This window comes from Harpia harpyja, chromosome W (genome assembly GCF_026419915.1).
Source record: "Harpia harpyja isolate bHarHar1 chromosome W, bHarHar1 primary haplotype, whole genome shotgun sequence".
In the NCBI taxonomy this organism is placed as follows: Eukaryota; Metazoa; Chordata; class Aves; order Accipitriformes; family Accipitridae; genus Harpia; species Harpia harpyja.
In genome coordinates this window covers 37163586-37178058 of record NC_068968.1, presented here as the reverse complement: position 1 = coordinate 37178058, position 14473 = coordinate 37163586, and the positions used below count along the sequence as shown (strand labels likewise).

Below are 14473 nucleotides of genomic sequence, written 5' to 3'. Positions count from 1 at the left end.
TTACTTCAGCCCGCCTCAAGCCCCTGGAGTCCGTTTTGGTGGCTGGAGGGTTAACGGGACCATGCTTGCGCCCGTAATTAATTAATTCCTGGGCCACTTCTCCCCAAGTCCACATTTTCTTATCTGGGGGTGGGCGGTGTCGATCAGGCGTGAATCCTCCTAAAGCAGCCGCAACACTCTCGCCCTGGGGCATCGCCTGTATCTTTCCTTGTAATTGGATACCAATCAGTTTCAGAGAATCAGGGAGTCCCCTTATAAGGGGAGTCATTCGCTCAGGATCCACCAACATCATCATCAGGGACTCCTGCATAGGCTCCAATCTTCGATCATACATCATCTGCAGACAAGCTGCCTTTTGCACACTCTCCACTAATTGATCAACAGTCCCTGTAATCACGAGGGGATCCCCCCTCTCCAAGGGGTTCAAACCCCCGCCCAGTAGGCTGCCCATTGGGTTAAAGACCAGGGGGCACGGTGATTCCCAGTAGTTAAAAACACTCCCGGTCCCCAATACCCTTCCGCCTCGTTTTCACTTAACAGAATCTGGTCCTCCCCCAACAACTATACTCTCCACACATACTCCGTTTCTGACTCCTTAGGGGTTTGGCCAAATTCCTTTTTTAGTTTTGCCAACTCAGTGGCAGTATAGTGTGGGAGAACTTGTGGGAGAACGAGGGAAACTGCGTAAGGCACAACTGTTATTCTTTGTTTGCTAGCACAAGACACCGTTGTTCTTTGTTATAAGTTTGCTGAAGTAAGCACAAAAAGTAGAACAAGGTCGGGCGTACGTGGTCGGGCGTACGTGACTGATAACAGGAGGGCAATGTGACCGAAGACAGGGTGCAAGACAGCATGCAGGTGGAGGAAACTTCGCATGATCAGAAGACTTTATCCAATTAGACTATTGTTTAAGCGTGTGAACGGCACATGTTAACCAATCAACAAATGGCTTATGCGTTAGTAGATACTAGAAACATATATAACCGAGTGTTGTGCAGTTAATAAACGGAGAAACCATTTGATCCACAGTATCTGTGTTAGTCCGTTTTCTCCCCAGGGCAAGTCCCTGGCGATGCGTCGTTTTCCCTAGATTGTCGCAGCGGAGAAAGTGCGGCAGTATAGGGGACCTCTTTAGTTGTAACTTGGGGGAACTGGTCCTGCTCATCATTGTAAATATATTCAATTTTGACTAAGGGTCGCAATGAAGGCAGCTCTAACTTCTCCACTCTCTCTTTTGCTGCCTGCAGGTCCTTAAAGGGGTAGCCAATTTCTGATCTTGGAGGAATTTCCTCACGGACAGTATCCGCAAGGAGCTGCTCCTTAAGAGCAATTTGCAAATGTTTCACTTGGTTCTTTTCTGCTTCAAGTTGTGCTTTTAATCCTGCCGCTTGTCCCATAAGGGACTGAACAAGGTTTTGGAGGGATTCAATAATTTGAGATTCTGCAGTGAGGTGGCAATCCGTATCCTCCACTGCTGTGGCCAGACTGGCACCGAGAACGGCACAGACAATTGCTTTTCCTTTCCCTAACCGCACTCTAGCATCTTACTGTAAAGCGACCATCCGATCAACAATGCTCTGCAGATTATACCAATTTCCCTGAGCCCAGTCTGACGTGTGGAAACAGACTCCACAATCAGTGAGATTGTAAAGTAGGTATGTTTATTCAGCGCTGGGCAGCACGGGGGGTAGTCCCACCAAAGTCGTGTGCGCCTAACGCGGCAACTTACTTCAAATTTAAACAGTCAAGTGTTACATATACATAAGATTTCCCAATACGCCTATACATATGCATGACCTATCCCCACTTCATATTAAAATTAGTCCCAAGAAGTCATTTCCCTAAGTCCCTCCTAACTGAGCCTGCGCAATGCCTCCTTGTGGTGGTCGTAAAGATGAAGGCTGTATGTCTTCCTCGTGATGAACTCTTTACCTCTTGCTTCTGCACAGGCGCAGTCGTCCTTTGGCTTCTGTTCAAACTGTGTGGCCGATCTTGGCTAGTTCTTGGGGTCGACTCCTGCTTCTCATCAGGAACTATCTCTTGCTTCAGTTGGTTACAACAACATATACATTAATCATTGTCCCTCATTCCTTTGAACTATGTCTATTGCCATTAAAACTTTATTATAAGTTAGATAATCATTAAACAGCTCCTACCCAAATCCATTCTTTACCATAATCCTTAAAACCCTTACCTATATCCAAAATAAGTAACCATGCTGATATATTTCTCCTAAAATTTCTAGCCCCCCATCTCAGTCTACCCCAGGCACAGAGGGTCAAGCTTTATGTTTTTCTAAAAAATTAAACAAAACTTCTTTCCCCAAAGGGGCAATTTTGCTATCACTCATCTTATACAAACCGGGAAGCAGTCGTCTCAGGAAGGCAGCACATAAAGTTTCAAACACAACACAACACAAGCCTGCTCCCCTTACGTTCCTGAGAGGTCTCACGTATTTGGGAAACAGTACGGCACTCTTGTCTCAAGGGATCCTGTCCGTGACGCCAATTTAAATGTCCCGATCCAATGTCGGGGAAGGTTTTGATATGATCCCAAGAGCGAGATTAAGACACAAACAAGGTCAAATGCCATATACCCAAAAGAGCTTTTATTATCAAAACTATCAAAAGTAGAAAATAGTAGCGATAGGATAGAATGGAAGAAAAGGTAGAAATCAAGCAAGCAGTTGAGATAGAGTTGCAAGGATAGTCACCACCATGGATCCAGCGGTGTCCCGTTGGTCCTCAGTCTTCAATTCTTCGGTGGTGGGTGCACACCACGGCTTGTCTCCATGGTTTCTTATAGGGCATAGTTCGATGATGCATGCACATACGTATTGTTCATGCACTGTTCACGCGCTGCAGGTTTTGTCTATCACATGACCTTCGCGTGGTCAACACCAGAAACCAGTATCTTATCTCAAAGACTACAGTTTCCATGAGAATGGTAGTCTCCACATTCCTGCATGCTTCATCAGCTCCAGCCTGTTTCCTCCCCTGGATGCCTCAGTGGCCTGGTAATTGTCCTTATGGACAGAGGAATGTCCTGCTTAGACAGGCCATCTCAGAGACAAAGGGCTCGAGATAAGCAGTTCACAATTCTTGAGATGAATGGCTTGAGATGACAGTCCAGTCTCTCACACCTAACAATCTTTGAGACAAACAGCTCGAGATAACAATTCAGTCTCTCACAGTGCCTCACCATGGTCTTCACCATGGGCTGCAGGGGAATCTCTGCTCCGGTGCCTGGAGCATCTCCTTCCCCTCCTTCTTCACTGACCTTGGTGTCTGCAGAGTTGTTTCTATTACATGTTCTCACTCCTCTCTCCAGCTGCAGTTTCTGTGCCTGCCACAACTTTTTTTCCCTTCTTAAATATGTTATCACAGAGGCACTACGACTGTTGCTGATTGGCTCAGCCTTGGCCAGCAGTGGTTCCATCTTGGAGCTGGCTGGCATTGGCTCCATGGGACATAGGGGAAGCTTCTAGCATCTTCTCGTAGAAGCCACCCCTGTAACCCCTCCACTACCAAAACCTTGCCACACAAACCCAACACATCGTGATGACCCTGGTTCACCTTCATCTCTCACTAAGCAGACTGATTTATTTGTGTATTTCTTATTCTGTATAGGGGTGACTGACACTGGCACAGGTTGGTTCTCTGGTTCAGCTGCAGTGCCTGTCACTGGGGTTTGAGTAGCCGTGGTGCCTGTCGCTGGGGTTGGGGTAGCCACAGTACCTGTCGGTCTGTTTTCCCTCCTTTCCCCCTGAGGGTGCTGCAGAATATCGAGCAGTGTTTGGTAGATACTGGCCAGGGCCCAGCACAGTGCTGTAAGTTGTGCATCTCTGGAATAGCCACAGCATTTTCCTTTCAAATATTCTATCACTTCATGAGGGTCCTGTAGTTGTTCGGGAGTGAAACTCCAAACCATTGGAAGTGAGAAGTTCTCTAGATACCTGCCCATATCCTCCCACATGCCATGCCACTCATGAATATCCAGCCTTGGGGCAGATCTCTGGGTGGTACTCTTAAAGAGCCTTTTTGTAGCCCTAAACAAGACCTGAAACATATTCAGGAGACATAGCACTAACAGCATGCTGGCTTGCGCATCCCAAGGATATTCAAAATTCTCAAAAGCTGTTGTAATTAGCCAGAAGGAGAAAGGGAAGGTGAACGAACGGGAGGAAGTATCCCCCCCTGACTTCCCCATGGATTGGGTGCAATTACCAATAAATTCCGATAGAAGGCACCCAAAGTATGGAAATGATATCACTGCTGCATACAGATACCAGCTTAACCTCATGACCAGTGATGTAATCATTTCATAAGTCGACATTGCCCAGTATAGCAAAATGATAATCCTGATCCCTCTCCCAGAGGTGATAAACATAACCGCAGGCAATACATAGAGCATATAAGAACTTACACAATGCCACCATGTGAACAAATGAACCAACATTGTGACCAGCGACTATTTAACTAATATAAGAAATGCATATAACAAATTTGTTTTAACACACTCTGGCCAGATCTGTCGTTATCTCAACCCTTCCTGCCCCACGTTGGGCGCCAAAAAGGACTGTCGTGGTTTCAGCCCAGCCGGTAACAAAGGACCACGCAGCCGCTCGCTCACTCCTCCCGCCCCCCTCCGGTGGGATAGGGAGGAGACGGAGGAGAGAAAAGAAAAAAAACACCTGGAACCTCGAGGGTTGAGATAAGGACAGTTTACTGGGACAACACAAAAAAAGGTTACAACAACAACAACGGTACTAATGAAAGAATATACAAAAAGAGCGATGCACAGCGCAACTGCTCACCACCCGGAACCCGACGCTCCGCCACTTCCCCCACCGAAAGCCGAGAGAGCATCCCCTAGCCCGCTCCCCATTTATATACTGAGCATGATGTCACATGGTATGGAATAGCTCCTTGGCTAGTTCAGGTCAGCTGTCCTGGCTGTGCCTCCTCCCAGCCTCCTGTGAAAATTAACTCTATCCCAACCGAACCCAGGACAGATGGTATCAAGCAGTATCTTTACATACTGTATCTGATATTACTGGCTTGCAAAGGTAAACCTTGCTTGTAAGAGAAATGCTTAGGCAATCTTGTGGTTTCTGTTTGTTTAAACATACAGGTACTCATGGGAAACAGAGCCCAATCTATCTCAGTTCTTAAATCCTCCCAGAATTATTATCCCTTCCTTCAGAAGAAAAAAAAAAGTGTTTCCATAGCAATTAAGTACAAATTTGTCAATATTGATAGTGTTTTTTCACCTATTATATATTGCAAGTTCTCTCAGAAGATAGAAATAAACTGCCAGCTGCTGCCAAGAATACAGGGATGATATCAAGCATACATTTTCTTAGTGCACTGGGCCAAGAGAAGATTAAATCTGACTCAAGCCTTCTCTTTCTCCAAGAAACATTTAACTCTTCTTTGGAATGGTCGTACATTCTTGTCACCCCACAGTCATCTAACTAGTGGTGTAAAATACAGCAAATTCATACTTTAATCTGCATTTACTTTGTTGCTTAACTAACGATTTTTTTTATGAGAAAATGTGGGTTATGGTAAAGGAAAGCAAGGAGTGTATGCTGTTTTTCTAGTGTATTGGGTCTGGCTGAGATGGAGTTAATACTCCCCATAGCAGCCCTCATAGCACTGTGCTCTGCATCAGTAGCTAGAAAGGTGTTGATAACACACCAGTGTTTTGGCTACTGCTGAGCAGTGCTGGCACAGCATCAAGGCTGTCTCTCCAACATTTTTGCCCCCACCTCATCCGCAGGCTGGGGCAGGGCAAGATCTTGGGAGGGGACATAACCAGGACAGCTGACCTAAACTAACCAAACAGATATTCCATACCATATGACGTCAGCTCAGATATAAAAGCTAAGTAAAGGGAGACGGAAGGGGCCATTTTTGTCTTCCGGAGCAACCACTATGCGTACTGAAGCCCTGCTTCCCAGGAAGTGGCTAGACATCGCCTGCTGATGGGAAGTAGAGAATAATATCATTTGTTTTTCTTTGCTTTTGCGCGCGACCTTTGCTTTCACTTTATTAAACTGTCCTTATCTTGACCCACGAGCCTTTTGTTATATTTTCTCCCCCCTGTCCAGCTGAGAAGGGGGAGTGATAGAGCGGCTTTGGTGGGCACCTGGCATCCAGCCAGGGTCAACCCACTACATCTAGGCACTTACCACTAGAATTGTAATCCTGCCTAAAGAAGGCAAGTTGTTTTTAGACTCTTAAGTGTAACAACAATGCTGCTTTCTGTTTCTTCATTGGAGCAGAAGTAATAATGCCACTTTTCCAGTGCATTTAGTGCAGATATATAGTATAATCAGGAATTGCTGACTTAACGTGATTTTGTTGCTTGTCATTAAACATAAAATAACTCTGGTACAAAACATTTTAAAAGAAATGCTGTTTGATAAAATATGGGGGGGGATACAGGGGAATTAAAATCTTCAAGTGGATTTAAAACCTAACAGAGGTTAACACCATCCATTCAAATTATTTACAAACATATTTAATGTGTCAGGACTTGGAACATAAAATACTTTCTGTTCAAAATCCAAGTAAAATTGAAATGTTAGAACTTGGCATATTCCTGCTTTTTTATTCTAACAAGCAATTTAAGGCTTACTATAATTGTCAAAAGGATATGGCACTTTTTAGTTTATATTATCCAGCTCGTGCTAACATGAAATATTATAGAAATTCAGCCACTTCCCTGCATCTAGGAGGATTTGATGGTTGTGTTTGCAGAATCTTAAATCAGAGATTACCCACTGGCTTACCATGAAGTGTCATGCTGGATTGGCGATGTGGCTGTGGTTGCAAGTTCTTTGCCACTGCCTATCACCACAGGAGATGTGGCTGCATCCTTCCTAGATCCTGAAGCTGTCCCTGTGGAATGAAGCAAAGATGATTCAAACATCAGAAGCTAGTAAGTTTTGGGCAGATGTTTCATGATTCTGCATTACTACAGAACACTGGGACTAAAAGTTGCAACATTTTTGGAGTGCCATATATACAGTCAAATGACAATCAAAGAACTCATTATCAGCTGACAGTACTGTGCATAGCATGCATTTCAGGATCAGGTAGAATCAGATCTGTAGAATAAGCTGCACACTACAGCCTTCATCTTACTGTCCAAAGTTTTACAGACTTGCACTGTTATAATTTCTTACAGTGGTCCACAGGATCCAGCTTGTTTCACAGATGCATTTCTCATGACATGCTACAAGATGTTAGTTCTCCAATATTTTTCTTTCAATAAAATAGAACTGTTAGTCCATTCCTTCTTTTCCCCCCAATAATCCTTGAATTTCAAAATAATTTAGGTTGAAAGGTGAAATCTGGAGGTCACATAGTCCAATCCTCCACTCAAAGGAGGGCCAACAAGATCAGGTTTTTGAGGGACATGTCCAGTTAGGTTTTGAATATTTCCACTGATGGTGATCCAACCTCTCTGAGCAACCTCTCTGGTTCCAATGTTCGACCACCCTCACGGTAAAAAATGTTTTCTATATAGCTAATCAGAATTTCCAAAGTTGTAACTTTTTTCCATTGTCTCTTGCTCTGTTGCTGATGACTTCCAAGAACAGTCTCATTCCCTCTTCTCTACACCCTCTCCTTAGGTAGCTGAAGAAAGCAGGAAGATATGTGCTGAATCGTCTCTTAAGATTGAATGCACCCAGCTTTCTCAGCCTCTCCCAGTAGGTCATATGCTCCAGCCCCCTGACTGTCCTAGTTGCCTCTGTTGGACTTCCTACAGTTTGTCAGTGTTCTCCTTGCCCTGTGGAGCCCCAAACTTGACATAGTACTCTACAGATACAGTATCACAAGAGTTGATCAGAGAGTAAAGGGTCACTTTGTCAACCTGATGACCACAATTTTGCTATTATGGCTCAGTATGAGGTTTGGTTACTCTATCACGCAGGCACACTGCTGACTCGTGTTCAACTTGCTGTTCAGCAGGACACCCAGTTCTTTTCTAGAAAAACTGCTTTCTAGGTTGTCAGCACCCAGTTGGTCCTGTTACTTGAGATCAGTCCAACCCAGCTGAAGGAACTGGCATTTCCCCTTGTTGAACCTCAACAGGTTTCTGTCAAAACATTTTCCCAGCCTGTTAAGGTCCCTTGAATACTGAGCCTTACTCTCCAGCATATTGACTGCTTCCCTGGTTGGTATTGTCTGCAAACTTGCTGAAGGTGCATCTTGTCCTGCTGTCCAGGTTGTTAAACAGCAGGGACTTCACTAGCAACTGGCTGCCAGCTGGACTGATGACAACCCTTTGAGGCTGGCAGTCCAGCCAATTTTCCATCCATCTTCCACCTTTCACCCACCCACCTAAGAACTGGGTTTTATAGATAGGATTTAGTTAGACAACTTGCATACAGGTAGTCAGAGGTAAGTGGAATAGGCAAGTTAGGAGTAATCTGATTTACTACACAAAAGCTTGAGGGTTTGGGCTTTTTTAATCTAGCCTAATTAGCTCTGTCCAACCAACATCACTTAACTAAACAGTAAATATAGGGAAAACTACAAGTCTCAGCAAAAATTAAAGTCAAACCAGTATTTAGCTCTTCAAGTAATTCTGTTATGTCTAAATATTTCTTGTCTCTGTGAACAGCAACATTATCTACCATCCATGCTGAAATATGAAGCAACACAACAAGGTTGTAATTCCAGCTTCAGTGGAAAATTTACAGATGTCCAAGGGATTAAGATTATTTAAAATATTGCATTGATTTAAGATGTATAAAAATATATACAATCTAGTAAAACCACATTTTAAGGTGTATTCTAGGGAGGCTAACAAAAAAAAAATTATTCTTATTGCCCTGCTATAATGCATTGTGCTTCAGTACCATGCAGTGAAAAAAATCTCGCCTGACAAAGAGTTAATTATCAGTGAAGGAACTCTTAGAAATATTATGTGGATATGTACTGATTGTGTGTCCCTGGTAACTTGATAGTGTGCCAATCCATGATGAGAAGAGTGGGTATGCATATAAAGACTGGAAGCCTCTTGCTTAGAGTTTTGGTTTTATGATGGAATACGAGATATTTAGAAATCATTTCATGTAATAGTGGAATGAGGCAGCTGGATTTTAAGAAACTAATACCGAAGTAATAAAAATCTGGTGAGCATGGGAGAATATATTCAATTCCTAATACAAGAAAAGGCTGGCACACTGTCAACATACTACATTCATAGCAAAGTAGATGTATTTCTCCGAAAAAGAAAATATATGGACTTGGAAGTGGCCAATACAGCCTCAAGGGGACTGTTCAAAGACCCATGTTTGAAAATATTACCAGGGCTAGAAATGGAAAACAAGAAAAGGAACTAAGTAGGAATATACTGAGGATGGTAGGCTGCACAGACATAAAACAGGGGTAGCAAGAAATCCTGAATTAGTGCATATATAAACAAAAAAATGTTTAAAAATACATCTTGAAAAAGGCATGCAAGTTGATTGAGGGAAAAGAAACACCAAAGAACAAGCAGGTCTATGAATATACAAAGAATATTAAATCAATAATGATCCTAAAATGGCCAAGCTACTAATAATTTTAAAATAAACTATGAGGAAAAAAAAAAAGGAATATTGGCAAGTAGGAGATAATGAAGACCATGTTGATGTATAATACCTGCCTATATAAAGCTGATGAAAAGAAATTATCAGGGGGAAAAAAAGAAGATACAAATTCTTTAGTTCAAAGGATATATATTTCAGGGCTAAAGGGAATTAGTTAATGAATTTATGAAGTGACGGGTAATTATTTATGAAAAGTCATAGAGAACTGGGGTGATACAAATGACAGCAAATTAATTAGATTTGCAGGTGTTGGAAGACAGTATGAGACTGGAGATCTTGCAGATGATCTACAGAAGCAAGAAACGTGGAAAAAGAATAGACACATTCACCCTTGAAAAAAAAAGCTCATATATGGTGTGAATAATCTAAATCCTGACACCAATGGAGAGAACCTGGAGTAGCAAAGGATAGCAAAAACCAAACTAGATGTAAGCTTGCAAGGCAAGCTACCCCCAAAGCAATTATAGATGTCTTCTAAATGGTAATGTTAAGAATACTATTTTCAATTTGGTTAACTTGGTATAAGAATGATTTAAAGTAGATTAAAGACTCATTTGAGAAAATTTAAATAGCAGTTTATTCCTGCTCGAGAAACAGACAAGTAAAACATGAAGAAAGTGGGGAAATACAGCAGTCTACATTTTGAAAGTGTAAACACTAAGAATGAAGAAATACAGTTGAGGCTGGTTCAAGCAGTAATGAGATGAAAGTAAGCAAAGGGAAATCTAGGTTGATAATCATGAAATAAATCTTTATGAATTGAATAATACTAATATTCATAATACTTAACATTTATATAGTACTTCACATCTTCAAAGCGCTTCACTAATATTAACTAATTGCTCTATTTGATTGTAGGGAAGAGTCTTCCCTCAAGGGAAGAAGTTCTAGATCCTGAATTCCTAAGAAGCTACATCAGAAAACCTACTGAAAAACAAACACTATATAGGAAAATCAGCCCCTGGAAAAGTACTGATTCTATGAGCTAAAATAATTTTCCTTCTCTAGTTTTTTTCTTTTACATATGGAAAGGAAAGCTATGCATGCTATATAATATCATGCAGATGCTATGTCCCCAAAAGAGATACAAAGTGAAAAATAGTTCTTTCTTTGTTTCAATGCAGAGATATTTCAGGAAGGGGGTAAAGAGGAAGACTTTAAACAGAAATGTAGAGAAGTGCCCAATATTGCAGAATGCAATGGATAGAATCTAGTTTAGTTTCCCAGCCCCAAAGCAAAATTTTCCAGGGCAGAAAGGAAGAGAAGCACACATTTCTGTACTCCAGTGCTTTTTAACTAGACAAGTTGTTAGATTTTAGTACAAATTGACATAGCTGCTGGTGACATCAATAAAAACAATTTACTGCTGAAAAGATCTAAGACTCGAGGATTCCTTCATCTGCTTAATGTTTTGCTGGTAAAACTAAAAAAAGTGTGGCTACAAGACACAAACACCTGCTAAAGCACAGGAATAAAAATTAAGGAGCAAACAGAAATAGGAGACAAAACGCAACAGTGAAAGAATAAAAGCTGATTGCCTAAGCTGATCCAATAAGCTTCTACCCTTAAGTGAGCAAAGTGCCCCCTTCACTCCACGAGGTGATGGAACCAGGTTAAAAATGCTCTTCTCCCCATTACTAAACATCTGCAGGGAGAAAGGAAAAGTGGTTTTACTAGGAAATCACCCTTTCCAAACTCACTGCACTCACAGTAAGTGAGCAGTCCTGTAGGCAATAAAGCCTTCCACCATTCCAACATGGGAATGGTTTCCTGATTAATCATTTTATCTTATAAGAAAAAAAAAAGTAAGACGACAAAGGTAGTTGAACAAGAGAACACCAAAATCTGGTACAACTACCTATGTTGCTGTGGAGGGACACTATCATGAGTTGCACAGTCCCCCACATACACCCACCATTCCCAGTGGTACAGGAAGATTATATAGTGAGCCCAAAGGCCCACATCAGCACTGGCACTGCACTAAGGTATGCTTGGAGACAGTCCCCATCCTGAAGAATTTACAATTTAAACAGACAAGACAGATCAAGGCATGAGAAAAATAAACCTCTGTAGCAATAGGTTAATATCTGACTGCCAAGAAGTTTTCAGTGGACATGTTTCTGTATACAGTGTCCAGCATTGCTGTCTTCTGACCAAAAGGCCACCTTAAGGTATGTGGCTAAATAACATCAAGTTTCATGTCTCAAGATGTCATTGTGTTGACTTCATTCGCCTTCCCCACATAGCATGGCTTAGCTAGAGCTCAGTTAAATGTGCTGCAGTGGAGGGATGACTTTCTATTGACACAACAGGTACTGACCACTGTCCAAGACAGACCTCCAGGCTTGCCAGCTCAGCACTCTGACACAGTAAGGAAAATACCATATTTTTATAGAATTCACCCCAGAAAACAGTGTTAGCATCCCTCGTTTCATTTTTGTGAGTTGCTACATAATTGCTTCCTAATAAAAGAATAAATTCTGAAGCAGAAATCCCAGGTCAGCAACAGATAGGAAGATCCAGCAGAAGCAAGGACAGAGACAGCTAAGTCCAGAGCTAACTAGAATCAAGAAACTTGACATTGTGCCCTGGTGATCCCCAAAGATGGAAAAAAACACTTTACAAGTATGTGTGTATGCTTGTCAAAGGAGTCCAAACATATAACAGAGGGAAGCCAATTAAAAAGGTACTAAATACAGAAGACTTCAACTTCAGTGATTGGTGCTAGGTAATTTGCCTTGTGATAAACAAGCCATTCAAATCAGTAATAGACCTGAGGTTGTTCCACAGCTTGAAAGCATTTCTCTGAACTTTATCTGGTATCACAGCAAGTGCCAATGTTTATAAGTTAAATTTTGCCATGCAGCTCTACATCTTCAAAGCCAGCAATCCCAGTAAGTGTTTGCAAAAGATACCCACCATCTTCAGACATTATGCTGACCACTACAATCACTAAATCAGCATAGGTGCAGCTCAGTTGCTATGTGCAATAGCCAGGTGCAGCTTGTAACTTCTCCTAAGTACTACAAAATGAAATGAATGAATGAAGGAGAGGCCAGGTTGGATTTTTTCCCCAAATCTATGGAAAAGAAATTGCTTTTGGGGGACTATCCCTATCCAAGGAACAAAACCCATCATCCAACTGTGAAAAATCTCAATTTCATCACTACAGTATTGAGAAGGAGGAGGGAGAAGGAAAAGAGAAGAAAAAAATAACGATAGCTGAAAAAAACATAAAAGAAAACCATCAGTGAAAATTGCCCCTGAAACTTTGCAGAATTGTAATGGCTTTCTCTTGCTTAAATTGATTGGTGTAGCAATGTTATAAAATGACTATTAGGATTCATTGTGCACAAAAGAAAGTGTGAAATGTCAGCAGAGTATACAGCAAAAGTAATGGGTCCTGAACCCCTGTTAGTCAAAAATTATTTTGTTTCAAATTAGAAATTGATTTTTTTGGACAGAAGCCCTTTACAGGCTTCCAACTTTTGTAGCCGTGCCTTGGAAGAGATTAACTTCGGCCACTGTTTGGGTCCAGGCTGATGATACCCTTTTGAAAGTTTCTTCACAGGGACTGCTTTTTAATGTTGGTATGGTCTTAACCAATAACGCAAGTTATTTGTTCCTTTGAGAACTGCACCACATTTCTTCTCATTTTGCCATTTTTCTTTATTTTTTTGCTGACATATACGGCAAACTGGCTGACAAGTTAAAATAAATAAAAAAAAAAAGCTAGCTCATAATTGAACCAAGGATTATGTTCAAGGCTCGGCAGTGAAACATCCAAGCTGCTTTTGTTCCCACGCCTTTCTCTTCCTAAGAAAGACTGCTTCTCTGCTCCTTAAGTGAAGGTACTAAGCTAAGAGTAGGATAGATTCTAGCTGTACAGACATCCCCGTGTGGCAAAATATCAGGTTGTGATGGTGGAGCCATTACTTGGGGAGGAAAAGAACGTGAAGAAGATTACATTTCAAAAGCAAGCCCCACTGCACTTCTTACTTATTCTCTGCTTGCTGTGAAAGGAAAAAGAATTGTTGAATTAGCTTTTTGAGATTAAAGGGCTATTTTTTCCCCTTCCATCAGGAACACCAGTCAAGAAGATCACTTGTTATTTACAAGGCTTTCTATGCTTTATTAAACGTACCTTGGGTTGTTTTAAGCAACTTGCAATCCTCTCCCTCTAATTGTGCATTTTATGCTCTTGAACACATATATACAACTTCTAAAAGCCATCAGCACACTCATGGCCTTGCAATGCAGTATGCTTCCCCTTACCTTTCCTTGACTTGGTGCCTTCCCTCTTGGTTTGCATCAGAAGGGTTCGCCCATCTTCCATGTTTGCACCAAAACCAACCATTTTGTGGTGGGTTGACCCTGACTGGGTGCCAGGTACCCACCAAAGCCACTCTATCACTCTGTTACAATACAAGGAAAAATCAGTTTTGTACTTACAAGTTAAAATTGTAACCATAGGGAATTGTGTTAGGTGCAATGAATCGTATTAGGTATAACCATAGAAACCTCATATATTTTCTATTGAATTTTGTGTTTGGAAACTAACATTATGATTGAAACAGTAGAGGTAATTATAAAGTGTAGTCGAGTGATTAACTAGTAATTACTCATAAGTTTTGTAGTTCTTTGCTCTCATGACTAGATGTTCCTGTACGTTAGATGTGAGCAATATTGGAACTGACCACCTGTGATTGAAACTGTGTTAAGCTTCAAAGAGCAAGGACAAGAAACTAAGGAAACCGTCATGGATACCAGTTATGCTGCTTGGAAACCTCCTTTACCCCTCCCACCTCGATTTGAGGATCGAGGATTCCAATCAGTAGAGCTAAGTGAAATTGACCAATG

At 41.6% G+C, this 14473-nt stretch overlaps 1 protein-coding gene across 1 annotated transcript in view; it reads right to left on the bottom strand.

Annotated features, from left to right (window-relative positions):
* The window catches only part of KIAA1328 (KIAA1328 ortholog), a 167681-nt gene that overhangs the window by 83004 nt on the left and 70204 nt on the right, over window positions 1–14473 (bottom strand). Inside the window, 2 exon segments of the mRNA XM_052775337.1 lie at window positions 6800–6908; window positions 13889–13973. Of these exon segments, the coding sequence (XP_052631297.1) occupies window positions 6800–6908; window positions 13889–13973 (194 nt within the window).